The sequence below is a fragment of the Peromyscus leucopus genome, chromosome 1 (genome assembly GCF_004664715.2).
Source record: "Peromyscus leucopus breed LL Stock chromosome 1, UCI_PerLeu_2.1, whole genome shotgun sequence".
NCBI classification, from domain to species: domain Eukaryota; kingdom Metazoa; phylum Chordata; class Mammalia; order Rodentia; family Cricetidae; genus Peromyscus; species Peromyscus leucopus.
Window position 1 is genome coordinate 157,160,423 of NC_051063.1, and position 18,954 is coordinate 157,179,376.

At 51.1% G+C, this 18,954-nt stretch overlaps 1 protein-coding gene across 2 annotated transcripts in view; it reads left to right on the forward strand.

Moving 5' to 3' along the window:
* Window positions 1–18,954, forward strand: part of Abcc8 (ATP binding cassette subfamily C member 8) — a 73,305-nt gene that overhangs the window by 20,682 nt on the left and 33,669 nt on the right. For both annotated transcript variants that reach the window (XM_028880195.1, XM_028880194.2), the window contains exons 7-11: window positions 1,497–1,661; window positions 4,220–4,375; window positions 7,090–7,224; window positions 7,491–7,653; window positions 17,570–17,610. In XM_028880195.1, the coding sequence (XP_028736028.1) occupies window positions 1,497–1,661; window positions 4,220–4,375; window positions 7,090–7,224; window positions 7,491–7,653; window positions 17,570–17,610 (660 nt within the window). The remainder of the gene's footprint in view (window positions 1–1,496; window positions 1,662–4,219; window positions 4,376–7,089; window positions 7,225–7,490; window positions 7,654–17,569; window positions 17,611–18,954) is intronic.

Genomic DNA, 18,954 nt, shown 5'->3' on the forward strand with positions numbered 1-18,954 from the left:
TCGGGAAAGACTCGCTGAGAGAGCTCTTCTCTTGTTGGCCTGATCACTGCCAAGGCCGTGATCTTGAGTTTGTCTTCATTTTGTTCCCATCTCTGTCTGCCCTGCAGCACCTCCCACATCCTTCCAGATGTCCACAGTCAGGGCACAGTGTCAGAAAGGTGAGAGTTTTGTCTTCATGGGAAGATGGACGTGGCTGTGCTGGAGGGTGATGGCTCACCAAGTTCAAAGATTTCCTGGGAGCCAGTGGTGCTGGATTTGGAAACAGGCATGCTGGTGTTCCCTGGTATCTTTAGCACAAAGGCTGAGTGTTTTTCCCTGATTATTATCTGGGTCCTGCTCGGAGTTCAGAGAGGGTGACTTAATCTTGAAAGGAGGTCCTGGGAGTCTGAGGAACTGGGGCTTCCGTGCGTTCTTCTCAGCTGCTGTCAGAGCTTCGTTCCCATCATCCCCCGGGAATAGTCAGCACCAGCCACACGCACGCGCGCGCGCATACACACACACACACACACACACACACACACACACACACACCCTGGCCCAGAAGTCACGCCTCTTGCTTGGCAGATTGCTGATTCCATTTCTGAGGCAGAGAACGCGTCGTGCCATGTGCTGTAGCTGTTCTGTTGGGCTCCGCCATGATCTACTCTATTTGTTCTCGTTCCGTTCAGAGTAAACTCCAGGGGCATGAAGGTAGAAGTGCTGAGAGACGTTAAGCCTGAGTTAGAACTGAGCCTCATTCTGTGCCCCCGGGAAGATGATAGAGGTAGAGGGAGCCTTTGCTGCAGAAGATTTGGCTGGTTTTACTGGTCTAGGTGTGTGTGTGTGTGTGTGTACACGGTGTATGCACGCGTACGGGGTCAAAGGGCAATGTCAGATGTCCTCCCAATTGCTTCCTACTTTATTTTTTAAATTTTAAAATACTTTACTTATTATTATTAGTGTGTGTGTGTGTGTTGTGTGTGTGTGTTGCTGTATGTGTGGGTGAGTGTGCCACAGGACACATGTGGAGGTCAGAGGACAGCTTTCTGGAGTTGGTTTTCCCCTTCCTCCTTTATGTGGGTTCCAGGGATCAAACTCAAGTCACCAGGCCTGCACAGCAAGCGCCTTTCCTTATCCACTGAGCCACCCATCAGTTCTCTTATTTTCTGAGAGAGGATCTCATACTAAACCCAGCGCTCACTGATTCACTCCTGGCTGGCCAGCTAGCCCTTGGGACCCTTCCTCCCTGTCTTCCCAGTGCTGGGATTGCACACCGCTATGCCCGGCTTTTTTATGCGGGTGCCCAGGACTGGACTCCGATCCTCAGGCCGGCACAGCAAGTACTCTACCAGCTGAGCCAACCGCCCAGCTCCTCACCCTGAGTGCTCTTTACAAAGACTCGTACGGGCTTTGCAAACACAGAGCTTCCCCGTAATCCAACCGTAACAGCATGGCCTGTGCCGACGGTGCCGCTTTCCTGGCAGCAGCAGCCACCCCTGGCCTTCTCTCGCCCACAGACACAGTTTCTCGGCGTTTACTTCGTCTCGTCCCAGGAGTTCCTTGGCAATGCCTACGTCCTGGCCGTGCTTCTGTTCCTCGCCCTCCTGCTGCAGAGGACGTTCCTGCAAGCCTCCTACTATGTCGCCATCGAGACGGGGATTAACCTGAGAGGAGCGATCCAGGTACCGGGCTCACACCTGTTTGTCACTTTCGCGGCAGGCCTGCTTTACTCATTCTTGTAGATGAGAATAATTCTGCTGCGAGTTTATTCTTTATGCTCTTCCCTTGGTTAGAACAATGGTTAGTTGGCTGTGGAGCGGGAAGTGCTAAGTACCTTGGGGCTGGGATGGAGACTTGGAAGCCGTGGTAGCTCCAGTTCTGCCTTGGACTAGACTGATACAAGATGTCAGCTGCCCGGTCCTTGGTTCTTCTCTACCCTGGAAAGTGGCAGGTATCACCAGTCCATCACACATTCTCTCCTGCTAGATACAGACCAGGGCCTCAGAATCCTTCTCTAATTCTGGAGGTCTAGCAGATAGCATGCTTGAGATAGGCAAACATATCATAACATATCAGCAACACACCTAAGGTCCATCTGAACTCTCAAATGTAGGGTCTCCAAGGAGAGAATCATGACATGTAGGCCTAAGCTCTCGGTCCTTTTAGAATTGATTGGCGGGATGGTCAAAGCCAGAAAGGACTCAGCGCGGTGGAGGAGGATGGTGATGAGAGCCATCCCAAGCCCCGGGGCTTCCAGCAGGACTTGAACTCGGTGCTTGCATGGACAACCCTGGAGGAGAACAGGTCGCGTAGGACAAACGCCTGTCAGTGCTTCACGCCCATCCAGAGCAGTGCAGCCCTGTACACTCAGCAGAGACCACGTGTCCCTGGCTTGAAATTCTCTTTGTGCAGAGGAGAGTGAGGCCAAGTAGCCAGTTCTGCCATCCCTGCTGATTTTCACAAAGTTGTACAAAATCCCAAAGCTGCCTCATCCATCAAAAGTATTCTCTAGAAAGATTAGATGTTGGGATCATTTTCGGGAACACGGGCCGATCCCGTGAGAGCCATTCAGAAGCAAGGCCTGAAAGGGGCTGAACAGGAGAGGAAAGGACAGCTTAAACCGAGGCAACAGACAAAGCTCGAGACATCGTGACAGTCTGTATTAACGATGCAGATGTACAAATGACGCTGTCCAGCTTCAGTGACTTTCCGTGGAGAAAACAGCGTGTGCCCGAGAATATCAGCAGGTGTAAGAGGCGGACACAGCCATTATGCACCGAGACCCTCTCAGGTTCATGGGGGGCTCGGAGCTAAGAAGGACCAAACTGTGGCTCCAGTCCCTCCAATAACAGGCCAGCGTGCACCACCACAGCCAATTTTGTGGTTGGATAGCCTTGTCATCAGGTCTGTTTTCTGTCTGTACGTCATAAATCACACAGCAGCCCAGTATTTTCCAATTATGCTACAAGAGCCCCCAAATGGGTTTTTAATATACCAGCCTGTAATTTTTTTAATCTAACTGAATCTTTTACATTAATAAGAGAGATTAAATCATGTACCACAAAAAGGAAATGATAGCATTCGTTATGGAAAACAAAGTAGAAATAAAAGACCTCTTTCCTTTAAGAGATTTCCAGAAAGTTACCTACAGAAAATGTGCCGGCGTAGATAAGAGCCTGTATGTAAGTTACCAAGCAAAACAAAATCCCTAAATTACACACACACAACACACACACACACACACACACACACACACACACACACGCACGCACGCACGCACGCACGCACAGTTGGTTGTGATTTGAGTCAGTGCTTTATTTAACAGATTACTCATGCCCGTGCTTCATTGAAAGTTGCCGGTTAGCCTTTAAAGCTTAATTTCACATAGCCAGGAAGTACATGCAAAGTGCATGAATTTGTCCAAAAATATCATTGCCATTATTTCCAGCCTTCCCCCCTGCTGTATATAAACCCCAGAAAGACACAGAAGAGAGTCAATGCTCTCAGAAAACCCGACCCACAAACACAGGCAAGCTGAGCTCAACACAAAGATGATTAAAGGCTTTGCCACAGAAGTGTGGTGCGATTGTGTCCACGAGCAGACACCCTGCGGACATTGAAGACAGGACAGTATTCTTCCTTGTTCCAGAGCATGTAGCTTGAAAAATCCAATCTTTGTGTACGGTGCTGACAACCAGCACATAGAGCTTTCGGGTCTGAGCCCAGAGGCAGCCATTACCCTCCATGGTGCCCTATGGGAGTTTTCAGGGTAGCTGGGTTTTGAGGGATGGTGCGAGCTGACTGACCCGGGTCTGCTGATGCTGACCCCTTGCTTTGTTCCAAGGCTCTGGGATGGCATGACTTGGCCCCGGGGTGAGGTGACCCAACTAAAATGGACTGATCCTCACTTCATCATTTTTATGTCCCTTAAATGTGTTCTGCACTGGTCTGCAGTAAATCAAGAACGCAAATAGATACGAAGACCTGCTTTTAAGATTTAGGAGCTAATTATGTCTTGTCCCTCAAGGGAGGTCACGCTTGCTGGGGAAGTAGCTGCTTTGGCCTTGGATTCCTGCCTCTCGACTTACTTGATCTATGGTATTGATCATTGCCAAGTTGTGGCAGAACTGTGCCAGGGCTCTGTAGGGATGTCAGAGAGGCCTCTGGCCCCTCCCAGGTCTGGGGTGGTGATGGAGATGGTAGTGAGGACAAATGTGAAGCTCTCTGCTCTTATTTCTAGACCAAGATTTATAATAAAATCATGCATCTGTCCACCTCCAACCTGTCAATGGGGGAAATGACTGCTGGGCAGATCTGCAACCTGGTGGCCATCGACACAAACCAGCTCATGTGGTTTTTCTTCTTATGCCCAAACCTCTGGGCTATGCCAGTACAGGTATCAGATGGTGCTGGGGGAGCGCTTGTGTTGGGGGTATAGGTATCGGGTGAGGGGAATCTGGGAGGCAGTAGGACACAAACCAGAAGCTGCTTATGTCTATTCTGTGTCCGTTCTTCTATCCCCCGGGGTCTGTCCATGAGGTGTACTGCTGGTTTCCCCAGGGCCCCATGCACTGCAGGCCATCTGGACAGCTCTCAGTGATCATAGAAGGTAGTATCATTAGGACATTGAAAGTGCAGCCAACTTTAAAGGACCCACAGGATATTCATACAAGGAGCAGTTTTGTAAATACTAAAAGCTGTATTGTAGGGATTTGGAATGTCGCTCATTTGGTAGCATGATTACTTAGTACCTGGATTCAATCACCGGTACCAGATAAATCCAGGATTCTGGTGGAGGCAGAAGGATCAGATCCTCAGGGCCCTCCTCAACTATAGAGCAAGTTCAAGGCCATTCTGTTGAAGTTATTTGAATTGGGGTCTTGTTTTGTTGCCCAGACTAGCCCCAAGGTCCTGAGTTCCTGTCATTTCCTGACTCAGCCTCCTAGTACCTGAGAGTACCAGTACACAGCACCAGCCCCAACTGATGGTCAGTTTTAATTCATCAGAGACTGTGCCTTCATGCTTACAAAACTGACCAGCACCCAAGAAACGAGGGCTGGAATGTGACTCAGTGGTGGGATATTTGCTTAGCATGCATGAGCTCTGGGTTAGTTCCTGGCCACCCCCACCCCACCCCACACACAAATGACACAATCTTAACCTCATGGCAGGAAAGCCCACCGGGTTGGGGTTCTGGGGCCGGCCTGGTGACCCAGTACCAGCCTGGTGACCCAGTGCACTTAGGCCTTCTATGATACTGAAATTCACTCCTCTTCGGGGGTTGTAATCTGTTTTAAAATCAAACACATTTTTTTAAAAATGACATTTTGGTGGACAGTGCTAGTGTATATTTTCAATCCTGGCATTTGAGAGTCTGAAGCAGGAGGATTGCCTCAAGTTTCAGGCCAGCTGAGCTGCAGAGTGAGACCCTGGTGTTGGTGGAGATGTATCTGGGGGCCCCTAAACAAAGAATCCTGGGTACCCCGGGAGTTTTCTCAGAGTCTGGCACAGTCCCCGTGGCTGAAGGACAGACACCCTGACTGCCTCCATGCCAGCACGGCTCATGTAAGAGTGAAGGGGTGTGCCAGGCAGGATTCCCAGGAAAGTAGTCAGTGGAGCTATCGAGTGGGCGGTTCATCTCCTAACACGGCCCTCTGCCCACTGCTCTTAGTCAGTTAAGCACAGGGAAGGGGCAGTGGTGGGGTCATTTCACAGCCTGTTACCTGCTAACGAAGGAGGCTGTCTGTGATTGACAGAAAGTGTAGTGCCCCCCCCACCCCCTCCCCCACCTACTCCACCCTAGAACTGAGGCCGGGAGCCTCATGCCAGATTGGCACAGGGCTGGCAGACAGCACGACCAAGCCAGGAGGACTTTTCTTTTCTCTCGTCCTCCAACTAAGGAGGCCAGCACTGTCTGTTCTTCTAGAGTGAGCCATGCAGTTAAAGGTGCTTGTCTTTGACTACAGCCCGGAAGGCTGATATTTGGGGGGGGGGGGGAGGGAGATGACTGGCAAGAGATTTACATTTCTCATGAATAGTCATAAGGAGGCATCCATTTACATAAAGCTAGAAACACACTGAGTTCTTACTTCAAAGGAAGCCTGTCAGGCTCAATAAAAATGGAAAGGCAGCAGACTCAGGTGTGGTGGCTCACACCTGTGATCCCAGCACTCGAGGAACTGAGCAGGGACTCTCAAGTCCCAGGTAAGCCCAGGCTGTGCCACACGCCTGTTTCAGAACAACAGAAACGAGACCTGTGGTCCCAGCTGCTTGGGAGACTGGGTCAAGAGGATTACAGGTGAAAGGCTAGCCTGGGTTAAAGAGTGGTTCCGCACCTGATCCCTACACAGATAACTTGTGAGACCCTGTCTCAAAATGTTTTTCTTTGTAATGGGTCGCGTGGAAGGGTACAGGAGAACATGCCTGGATAGCTCAGTGATGGAGCACTTGCCTGGTGTGTGAGAGGCCCCGAGTTCAATCCCCAGTGGCAGAAAAGGGGTCGGTGGTGGGTGGCGATGTACTTCAGCTGGTGGAGTGCTTGTCTAGCATACTGTGATCCTAGTCCTCAGGTAGGTGGAGGCAGGAGGATCAGACCTCCAAGGCCATCTCCAGCTACACTCCCTGTTCAAGGCCAGTCTGGGATATAGGAGACTCCAACTTTCGGTTAAAAAAAAAACAAAATAAAAGGCAATCCACCAGGACCATTAACACACAGCCCATTCTCAGCGCCCGTGCAGTTCTGCCTGGCATGGATGCACAGTGTTGCCCCTTTGCTCACGGGTAGCTTATTTTGAGAGAGACATGAGTCTCAGCAAATAGAATAAATGGTGTTGTCTCGTCTCAATTCTCAGGCGCTCCCTGGGAAAGCAGACTTAGAGAGGAAATGGGTCCTTCAGCCAGCTTTCTGGTAAATGCCCTTGGGTACCAGCGCAGAGTCTCAACTCTGTGTGTACCCAGAATGTTGCTTTCCCCTGCCTAGTCCTGCGCCCTGCTCCATCCCCAAGGCATTTGAAAACTTCCCACTCTAAGGAATTGATGGTGGGGATGGTGCCAGTGCCCTCTGGCGAGGCAGCCCTGGAGCAAAGAGTCCATCTCCGTCACCTTCTGCAGATCATCGTGGGCGTGATCCTTCTCTACTACATCCTGGGGGTCAGTGCCTTGATTGGCGCGGCTGTCATCATCCTGCTGGCCCCTGTGCAGTACTTTGTGGCCACCAAGCTCTCGCAGGCACAGCGGAGCACCTTGGTGAGTGTCCCAGGATGTGCATGTTAAATCTCTGCCTTTCCCCATGTCTACCTCCCTGGCCCCCATCTTTGTAGCCTCCTCCCTACACTCACAGTCCAGGCCTCAGTTTCTATGAAATGTGCTTAACTGGCCAGGAACATATTTGTAGGGCAAGAGCCGGGCAGAGGGCAAGGATATGGATTTGGTGCCTTCTCCTGGGCTGAGCCAAGGCCACGGGCCTCTCTGCTCTAAGACACCACCACCACCACCACCGCTCCTGCCCCCAGGAATATTCTAATGAGAGGCTGAAGCAGACCAATGAGATGCTCCGGGGCATCAAGCTGCTCAAGCTGTATGCGTGGGAGAACATCTTCTGCTCAAGGGTGGAGAAGACCCGCAGGAAGGAGATGACCAGCCTCAGGGCCTTCGCTGTCTACACCTCCATCTCCAGTGAGTGCACCTGCCTGTAAGCCTAGGGTGTCAGGCCTGGGTGATGGGCGGGCTACAGAAGCCAGAGGCCCCTTGACTGACTATGGTGGCTGAACTCCCAGAAATCAGTGTTCTTTAAAACATATTCATGCTGTATGCCTTTAATCCCAGCACTGGGGAGACAGAGGCAGGCAGATCTCTATGACTTCAAGGCCAGCCTGGTCTACAGAGCGAGTTCCAGGACAGCCAGGGATACACACAGAGAAACCTTATCTCAGGGAAAAAATCCTTTTTGCTGGTTTTATTCATGCCTATTTATGTGTGGGTATGTGAACATGAGTTCAGATGCTGTTGGAAACCAGAGGCATGGATCTCCCTGGAGTTGGAATTACAGGCAGTTGTGATCTGCCGGTTGTGGCGGGTAGGAACCAAACTGGGGTCCTCTTAAAGAGCAGTACCTGCTCTTAACCATTGAGCCCTCTTGCCAGCCCAGAAATCAGCATTTGTAATTCAGTTAAGCAAATGTGTGAGAGCCTGCTGTATGCAGGGTTCTACACTAGCCATGATACACACCGGTGAGAAAGAAAGATGAGCTCATCCTCGACAGGCAGCAGAGAGCGACCGAATAGCCGGGGTTCCTGTTGTTCTCACAGGCACCCCTGAAGCTCCTGCTGCTTCATCCAGTGGCTCTGGCTCCGCAGTGACTAGCCCACATCTCAGGCAGCAGCCCGAGACTTACACATCCAGCTGCACCTGTCTCCTGCTGCCGCCACCAAATACAGTTTTTAACTGAATCTCGGTTGTTCTATTTACCTCGGGAGTCAGAGGCTGGGGTGAAAACCTGTTAGCTCGGAGAGGTCGAGGAGTAACTGACTTCCCCCTTTGAAGCCATCGCAGAAAGAGAGCGTCCTGCTCTGCCAAACTAAAAAAAGACAGCCACACTCCAAGTCCCTCCCTACTACTTCCTGGGCATCTCTAGCCATCTTCCAGACTCCCTCTGACTCTCTATGGTTACTTTATGTCAACTAGTTGCTGGCTCTGCCTCCTGACCCAAGGTTGATTTTATTTAATTAACACAAATTCAGACTCTGGGTTCACAGTGTGATTGAACATCACAAAACAGATTTCTAATTCTTCTGAGCATGAAAATTTTTCAGAGTCAGAAGGAGCTGTCACTGGCCCAGTGAAGCCGTCAGCTCTCTGGGGTCTGCAAAGGAAAGGGCTAGCTATCCGCACAGAGCAGAAGTGCAAGCTAGCCTTTTCCTCCGGATAAAATCCTCTGTGCTTAGAGAGATACACAGGTGAGAAACAGAATAGAGTGGTAGTGAGCTAACTAATAACAAAGAAGTTAAACCCCACAGGGGAAACTCCACCAGCAGCGAGAATCCGCAGGTTCAAAAGCCCCCATAGGAGAGGGCTGTGGAGATTGCTCAGTGGAAATTTCACAGAAGTGCCTGCTGTGCCAGTGGGAGGACCTGAGTTTGACTTACCAGAACCCACAAAAAGCCAAGCACAATAGCATATGCCGGTAATCTTGGGACTACCCCTGTGTTGAGCTGGGAGAATCCCTGAGCTCGTGAGCCTGCTAGATTGCCATATGCAGTGGCAAGCAAGAGACCCTGTCAGAGACAAGATGGAAGTTGAGAATTGACACTGGAGGTTGACCTGTAAACTCCACACATATACCATGGCATGTGTACACCTGTACTCATACACAGAGTGTGCGCGCGCGCACACACACACACACATACACACACTACACAAATACAAAACAACAAAATATGTTAAGAGAGCCAGGTATGGGGGGACACAACTGTAATCTCAGAACTTGAGAGGTAGAGACAGGAAGATCATGAGTTCAAAGTCATCCTCAGCTACATAGTGAGTTTAAGGCCAGCCTGGGCTACTTGAAACCCTGTCTCAAAACAAAACTAGCAGCAACAGCAGACAGACAGACAGATAAAAAATTTTTCTCTCAATACCTTGAAATAATAAATTATCCAAATAATAATGAAGTTAGCATGTTTGATATGACTAAAGAGATTTTTTTTAAGAATCAAAAGCAACAAAGCTACATAAGAGATTATCAGGGGAAGAAAACAAAGAACATTCTAGAAGTTAAAATTTTAGTTATTGAAGTTGACTCAGTGTACATTCTCCTGGCCAGAAGGAGGGCTCGTTGAGGTCAGGTGATCATGGGGCACTGGTCCAAGTTTGATTCAGAGCTGATGCTAATCCATTCTTCCAAGGACTTACCCCATGGTGGTTGCTTTCACAACTTTATTGGGATGTAGACATGTAGCCATTGGCAGACTCACTCTGCTTCCCTGATCTGTCCAAGTTAACACCCATTTTGGTAAGAAAGGCTCAGCCCCAGAGAGAAAAAGGAAGCAAGCAAGCAAAGCAATTCAGTGTCCAGGTTGATCAGATTAATATGGCTGAAGAGAGAATTAGTGATTTAGAAGCTCTGTGGGGTGGTGAGTTGGGAGCAGTAATGGAGGACATGATGGGATGTCTCCTAGACAGACTCTTACAGTAGTCCATGTTCCTGGCATTTGTGCTGCCTAGGGGGAGGGATTGATGGGACCAGGTAGCCACCATCCATCACAAGGAATGCTTAGCCCTGAGCGGCTCAGGTAGAACCTATTCCCTACAGTGTACCAGGTCTAGCTATACCTCAGACAGAGCCTGGTCCAGTCAGCAGTGGCTAGGTCATCTACCATAAATGATGCGTATGTCTACATAGGAAGGCTTAAGACCCAGTTGTCTCAGAATAGAGCCATGGGCATGGCCAAGTTCCGGGTCTTTCCTTCGTCTTCACCCCGACCCTCTGGGTTCTCCGAGCAGGTACTAGGTACTCCATGAGATGGAGACATTAGATCAGACTGTCTAGAGAAGCCAGTGTCTCAGACCCAGGCCCACTTCCACCTTGTCTCTGTTGGCTCTGCCTGCCTGCCCAGCCTGGAGCTAGTGTATTTCCATAGCTCTGCCCCGCGTACAGCCTGGTGAGTGATAAGGAAACAGGTACCGAGGAACAAGATGGGTGGGGAGGCTTTTCCCCCTAGGAGGCACCCTCTCCCAGGAATAAAGTGGCTCACCATGGCTGCCATGGAGAGAAAGCAAGGAACTTGGAGTCACTGGGTCCCCAAAATTCCAGGCACATTGGGCGTCAAAGTAAAGACAGCCTCAGTAAGTGCAGTTGAGGGCAGGTGGCAAGTGTGTATTTACTTGCTGGGTTCCCAACTGCAACATCTTAGGATGTCTGGCCCCGAGGCTAGTTCCTGGCCGGCTGAAGCCCATCCAACAGGTGCTGTTGGTTGCATCAGGCTCTTAGAAGATAAGCCATGGCTTTGGGACCCAGGGTCAGCAGGATTGGGGGAAAGAACTAGAAGGAGCAAGAGCCTTTGGAGCCAAGAAGTCTTTCCAGAGCCCTGTACCTATCCACGAGGCCTGAAGGGACAGGCAGAGCAACACAGGCTGGTCCCTGAAGGGCAGTGAGGAGGCAGCATTGTGATTATTTTCATTATACATATGTATGAGCTACTACATGATAATTCATGCATGCACACCCTGTGTGATGATTAAATCAGAGCTGCTAGCATTTCCATCTCTTTAAGCATTTTATCTGTAAATTTTGATTAACATAAAGTAATTGTACATATTTATGAGAGACAGTTGAGGTTTCAGTGTGTGTTCAGAATGTGCATACATCAAACCAGGTCATTAATGTACCCACTTCCTTGTCACTGCTCATGTTAAGCTCTTTGGAGACAGTCTCTAGGCATTCAGAAATACATGAGAAGTTATTGCGAGCTATAGCCCCTGACCTGGGCACCCAAAAAGGCAGCGAGGGCAAGTTCTTTCTCATGTGGAAGCTTTAAAAAGCCCGCCTTGAGGCTGGGGTGTAGAGCATTAGTGAAGCATTAGTTTGCCACACAAGCTTGAGGACCCGAGTTTGATCCCCAGCACTCATAAAAAACAGCAAGTGGGGGCCTGTGCTTGTAAGCCCAGTGCTGCGGAGGCTGGAGCAGGAGGTCCCCTAGGACAGCCGGCCAGCCAGCCCGGCCTAATCCGCAAGCCCAGGTCCCTATCTCAAACAAACAAACAGAAACTAAACGACACCTGAGGTTGACCTCTGGCCTTTGCGCACAGGCGCACGCCCTGTCCTCAGCAGATGCCGAGAGCCCAGTGCTGTTTGCTTGGCATATTTGTCCTTGCTGGGGTGTCTCTTCTGAGAGGGTTTGTCAGGTGGGGGCCCCTGACAAACCCTAGCTGCAAGCACATGCTTCCTGCTTCAGTTGAGGTCTCTCCGTTGTCTTGCTGGACTCCCTGCTTCTCTTTCCAGGGATCAAGGCACAGGTCATTAGGCTGAGCTAATGGGAATCTCATGTTCTCGTCCCTGGCGCCAGCCATGGGGTCCTGGCAACTTGAAAGAGTCCTGGCGTTGTGTTTCCAGATGGGGCCCAGCCTGGGCGTGCTGGATGGATTTTCAGTCTGGTCATATACACACCCTGCGGGCAGGCTGTGGGGCAGACATGATTCCTCCTGACACTTTGTGATGGTTTCACGGACGAGGTCACCAAGAGTTCTGGTGTCTGGGGCAGTAAGTGAGAGGCATAGAAACATCCACATCCCCAACTTTGCAGAGGAATGACAGCGGAGTCCTGCCGTCAGCTAGCCAAAATGCCACCACCTCTCTATGCTGAGCTCTGCTGAAGCCCTGAGCAGGAGGAAGGTGTGGGCAGGGTCTACACAGTCTTCGGGGACATTGGCTATGACTATCAGCTGTGCATGTGTTGGAGCCACAGGGTCAGTTCCAGATGCCCGTCTTTTGTGTTACTCACCTGGCCTTGTGCCTTGGTTTCTTTCAAGTGCTTATTGACTGGCACTGGGTGAGAAGGCACACGAGTCCCAGCCAGATATTATTTATAGAGGAAGCCCACCATGCAACAGTGCAGTGATTGACAAGACAGGAGGGGACATTCTGGATGCCCACAAAAGTTATGAGTTGTGCCAGATCTAGTCTTAAAGTGTCAGAGACTGCCTGTTGGAAATGAAGCCCGGAGTGGTTCCCCAGGGTAAGCATGAGTTGCCCGGGCGAGGAAGGCTTCGAGGTGGGGAAAATGCTGGTGGAGTCCGTCTCAAACTTCCTTTACTAGGATGAGACCACCTCACAGAACATGTGTCGTGTGTCAGAGCGCTGGGCTTGCCCCTGGGGCAGGGAGCTGTGGAGAGAGCTTAGGTAGACTACAGATGTGATTGCAGTCTGTCAGTGCTCTGCTCAGAGGTCTGACCCCAGACAGGCAATGTGACAGTCGCAGGCTGTGTCTTGAAAATTAAAAGGCCAGAAAACCAACTCAGCCACGTGTGAGGGCTGGGACAAGCGTGCGTCCACAGGGCATGGCATGGCCGTTCTCCACACTCCACACACTGCCTGTCTGACTATCTTTTCTCTCTCTGGACTCCTCTGTGGAAGCCCTGAGTCTTTTGTTTTGTTTTGTTTATATCTTTGTCTTTTTGAGACCTCCTTACAACTGGCCTGGAACTTGCAGTGTAGCTGAGGATGGTCTTGAATCCTGACCCTCTCGCTTCCACCTTCTGGGTTCTGAGGTTCCAGGTGTGCACCTTCACACCCAGCTTCTGTTCCCCTTCTTTCTCCAGCTCCTCTCCTTCATTACCTGTCCTTTCTTCTGCCAATCAGTGTGGCCACTGAGGGTCACTTGTGTGCATCCTGACCGGGTTTGGCAGCAGGGTTGGCTGAGGAGGAGCAGAGTCCTCAGTTAGAGAGCCGAAGTCAGTCATGCTGGGGCCTCCTGGTGCGCTGCTCCTGATGCCTCCAGCAGCAGGGTACCATGCCCCTGCCTTCCTCCACACTCCGCTGCCTTTGCTGGCATCAGACTAAATGGAAAATAGCTCCCGTGCACATTTCCCTTGCTCCCGGCACACAGCTTGCAGCTAGGACATGGTAAGTGCTCGCCCTCTGCCTTCCCGCCACAGGAGGCAAAGCTGGAGTTAACCAGGGGACAGTGGCCGCTGCGCCTCCCTAGCACTTCACTCCTAAAATATTTATGGCAACGTAGGAAATGAAAAGCTTCTGGCATTACAGTGCCAGGCTGGTGCCCACAAGGTCAAGCAGCGTTCCTTGGACAAAGCCCCGGAGCCAAGGGCTGGGTCTGCTCTGGTTTGGGTGGGTCTGCCATCTTCTTTGCAGTGGGCGTGGGAAAGCCAACACAAAGTTTGGCTCAGGACAAAGTAATGTTATTGAATTGTGTGAATAGCTCCTAAAGGATCTTCGTAAAACCCCCACATCTGTGCCATCGCAGACGGGCTTCACCTTTACAGTGGCCTTTAAGGACTGGGCACATGAAATGAGTTTTACCCTAACAAGCTGGGTGTGATGATACACACCTGCAGTTCTAGTGCTTGGGAGGTAGAGGTGGGAAGTCCAGGAAAAGCCAGAAATCACACACACACACACACACACACACACACACACACACACACACACACACACACCCCACAGTTCTAGTTTGCTCTTTGCTACTTTAATAGACACAATGACCAAAAGCAAGCTAGGGAAAGAAAGGATATCTTTTGCTTACACTTCCTGGTCACAGTTCATCATAGCAAAGGCAGGGCAGGAACTCCAGCCAGAGCTTGAAGCAGGAACCATGGAGCAATGCTGTTTCCTAGCCTGCTCTCTACTCATGCTCAGCTAGCATTTTTACACAGCATAGGCCCGTCAGCCTGCGGATGGTGCTGCCCACAGTGGGCTGGGCCCTCTCATAGAAAATCTCAGCTGAGACAGTCTTTCACGGAGAAGGCCACAGGACAGTTCTTCAGTGGAGGCTCCCTCTTCCTGGGTAACTAAAGATTGTGTCAGGTTGATAACTAAACAAACCAGGACACACACCATTCTGTAATCTCCGACTTCATGTGACATCATTCAGCCTATAGTTCAACACTCAAAATTTGGTGATGTTATGTTCTTCAGCCTTTATCTTTTGATTTTTTGTTTGTTTGTTTTTTGGGTTTTTTGTTTGTTTGATTTGGTTTTTCAAGACAGGGTTTCTCTGTGTAACAGCTCTGGCTGTCCTGGAACTCACTTTATAGACCAGGCTGGCCTTGAACACAGAGATCCACCTGGCTCTGCCTCCCGAGGGCTGGGATTAAAAGCATGCGCCACGACAGACCAGCTATGTTTTATTTATTTATTTATTTATTTTTCTAAAACAGATCAAAGGGAATCACCCACTCTGTATCAGAGTTAGAGAAAAATCTATTCTCCATGGTATTTCCCATCTCTTCTACCATTGTGGAATCCTGTAGAGCTGTGTGTGGCCCAGGAAAATAGGACCTCAGGTTTTCACCCCACCGAAGCTGCCTGTCCTGCTGTCCCTCCCCCCCCCCATTATCTGCCATACTCAGAGAGGGGCAGGGCCACAGTCCTGGGCCCCCAGTCTGCAGCAGTGACATCCCCAAGGGATCCACATCCCTCCCACGGTGATGGGGTGATCTTCCTAGAGACATTTGAAATACAGCAACCAATGATCCCGCTCCCCAGCTCCCACACCAAAGGGGACCTAGGGCCTCTTGCAGCAGACATCCTTCCAGGGGAGGGTGAGGGAACTGGAGAATCACATTCTCATCCTTCTGTCTCTCCTGTAACAGCCAGCACAGCGCAGAAATTAATTCTGTCACAAGCAGGCTCCACATTGCTGCATCAGCTCTGAAATGTTCGTTTTAAATTTATTTATAGCTTGTCTCATTCCTCAAAGGAGTCCAGGCGTCTCTAAAAATAAAGACAATAAAACAGAAAAATATACATATTTTAAAAATCATGACCATGGGAAACATGCATTAGAATAAAATACCAATTATCACACACTTTCTGCCTGCCAAGTGTCCCCCAGAGGTGTACGGCATCACTTACCAAAGTGGCCCCTCCCGCGGGGAGGTCTCCAGCCCGCCTCATTCTGTGGCTTGTTGATCCAGCTGGAACTGTGTTTTGCCATAATGGTGCAGGGGCTGGCACCATCTTGCTGATACCCTCTTGATCCATGCCCAGGAGATGGAGTACAGGGTCAGAAGGTAGGGACCTCTCTGTTGCTCCAGCTACATGGAGCTAGATGGCTTGCTTTGCAAGCTGTATCAACCCCCAATCCAAATCCCAGCCTACCTTGGTGCTGTGAGGAGAGCCCAGCATGACAGGGAGGGCTCTTGGATTGGAGCAGGGGCTGGAAGGCGCTTCTGCCGCTGAGGCCTCCCCGTTAGTCTTCTATCTTGATGGACTGGAGGGTTTAGAGCTCTGTGGCTGGTGACGGGCAAGGGTGCAGGACCGGCTGGTGTGTTTTCCCCCTTTGCCCATTTCTCCCCAGCCAGTGATGGCTGTGCCGTATCCCATCCCAGACCCTCATACTGTGGAGGTAACCAGTAATGTTTCTACCACCAGAAAAGAAAAACCATAAAGCAGGGTGGCAGTGTTGTGTGGGTGCATCTGGAGAGCAGCCTTGCCGTTGTTGGGAAGGGCAGTTGAAACACGGCCATAGTTAGTGTCGGTATGGTTAAACGCCCTTGAGTCTCACAGAAAGGTTAGCGCTGCCCAGGGGCTTCAGCTGTAATAGGGCACGGCCTTCTCTCCTTTCAGATTAGAAACTCCCTGGAAAGATGGAGATGTCTTTCCTACCTGCTCGATAGCTCCCAGAAACTCATCTTCCTTCTCATCACACCAGGGGCTTCCTGGGAGAACAGGACTTGTCTCCTTCTTCTGGAGGGAGCCTTAAGGGCAAGGATCGTGGAAACCCTTCCGCCAGGAAGGGATTCTCTGCAGCCACACCCCCAGTGCATCTCTGCGGGAACTAGCTGCTGCAGGGTTCTTGCTGTAAGGGGACAGCCAGGCAGCTTCTGGGCATCAGAGTTTCGAAGACTTTGCTATTTAGCAGACAGGACCATATATAATGGCTAAGCCTTTGGCTACAGCCCTGCCTCCTGGTCCTTGGGCTTTAAGAGTCTGGGTGATTGCAGAACCAGCCTTTTCCCTACTGAGCCTGCCTGAGAGAATGGGAGGAGAGTGGATGAGGGCGCACTTTAAATTTAGTGTGTGTGTGTGCGTGTGTGTGTGTGTGTGTGTGTGTGTGCGCGCGCGCGCGCGCGTATGCACATGTACACACACATGCCATGGCATACATGTGGAAGCAAGCAGACAAACTGTGGGAATCTGTTTTCTCTTTTTACGCCGTGGGCTTCAGGGATGGAACTCAGGCTCTCAGGGTTGGAACTCAGGCTCTCAGGGTTGAACTCAGGCTCTCAGGGATAGAACTCAGGCTCTCAGGGATAGAACTCAGGCTCTCAGGGTTGAACTCAGGCTCTCAGGGTTGAACTCAGGCTCTCAGGGTCGGTGGTAAGTGCCATCATCCACTAAACTATCTCATCAGCCCCGAGGCTGTACTTCTAACAAATGAGGAAGGCGCCACTACTCCAGATATCAGCTACCTAACCTGAGCATGGAATCCAAGCCTTAAGTCTAAGGAGGACCCCGACTTAGGCTCTCCGTCTCCAGCGCCTTAGTCTGAAGGAGTTTGAAATCCCTCCCAAGAGCCTTAGCAGACTAGGAAGCTTCTACACCACACAGGGACATGCAGGGGCTTGAGGCAGAGGAAGAAGCAGCCTTTGGGGCCGCCTAAGACACAAGCTGCTTGCCGCTCAGCCCTGCAGCCATGCGCCAACCTTACCACGGGACTTCCTTCCCTGCTTCTTCACTGGGAGAAGAAGGGGGACAAGAAGCCCTGGGGAAGCTGGGAAGGAGCTGCCGGTGCCCTCTCTGGAGATGCACCCAGCAAGCTCGGCCTCTGCTCAGGTGCACCACCCCGGCCACCCTGGCCGCCTCCCTGTCCTCAGCTCCTTCCTCCCCTAACCTCACCCTGTGCTTCCTTCACAGTCTTCATGAACACGGCCATCCCCATTGCCGCCGTCCTCATCGTAAGTGGCCCTTCTCTTCCGCACTGGGCTGGGGAGGGACAGGTGGAGAGCCATCCAGGTCCCATCCTTTAGCACAAGGATCTCCAAAGTTGTGTCCAGGGGTGAGGGTGAACGTAGATGGACCCCTCCCTACTCCACACAGACAGGTCTGTCTCGGGTCCCGGGGATACGAGATATAACACTGAGGAATGAGACTTTCTTTCAGAAATAGCTCGTAGGGCCGGGTACGTGGCTCCGTTGGTAGAGTGCTTGTCCAGGATGCACGACGCCCTGAGCCCCAGGCCAGCCACCACATAAACCGGGCATGGTGGCATGCATATTCTGTACTCCCAGCACTTGGGAGATAGAGGCAGGAGTATCCCTTCCGAGTCACTCTTGGCTACATAATAAGTTCAAGGCCAGCCTGGGCTACACAAGACCCTGTCCCAAAAGGGGGGAGGAGGACAAGGAAGAAGAGGAAGGGGGTGGTATGGTTTATTGAACTTTAAAATGGATACTTGTCCATTGCACACACGTAAAAATGGAACACATCTTCTGTGGAGATGGCAGCAAAGTTGGGACGAAGAGTGAAAACTGAGGTAAACCCCCACGCCTTGCTCGGCGTCTTCAGGGTGTTTCTTTCTCATCCTTTTTAAGCCGACGATATGTCACGTCTACAGAAATAGGACCGGGTTGCGTACACAGTTGTATAACCTGCTTTTTTAGATGTAGGAACATACCGTGCACAGCTCCCGTATCGTGGACTGTGCACCTTTGACCAAAGTTGTGCTAGATCTGAGCTGTGGGGGCAGGTCACACGCCCTACAGCAAGGCCCCCCGCCCCTGGAGCCCGCACATCACTCCCACCTACCTCCCCTGGCATCTGACCCTGGACTGAGATCCTTTTAAAAGATACCGTTATTTCCCCTGAGGCCAGCATCCCTGACCGGCTCAGCACACAGGCTGTCAGGCCTGCTTGGGAATTCATTTCCAGTGTGATTTATTGAGCCATTCCTGGCCTGTGCCCTGGGAACTGTGCTACAGAGCCTGTCAGGTAGCTGGGGGCAGACGCGGGAGGCGACGGCTTTGTAGCAACCATTTTTGTGTTTTCACTGGACTGAGGACTCGGGAAACGAGCACCCAGAATTCCAAGTGGAACAGGAGCAGATCCAACGCCAGGGCTCCTCCCTGCTTCCTCCTGACACAGAGGGGTGGACCAGGGGAGCAGCCCCACGCCTAGCGTGAGTCCTGAATTTGCTGGGGACATTTCCATGAGGCGAGCGAGGAAGATGACTGTAACTGAAAGTTTCCTTACAGTCCGTGTCAGCTCTCCAGCTTCCTTTCCAGGGCCTTGGGGTTTCGGGG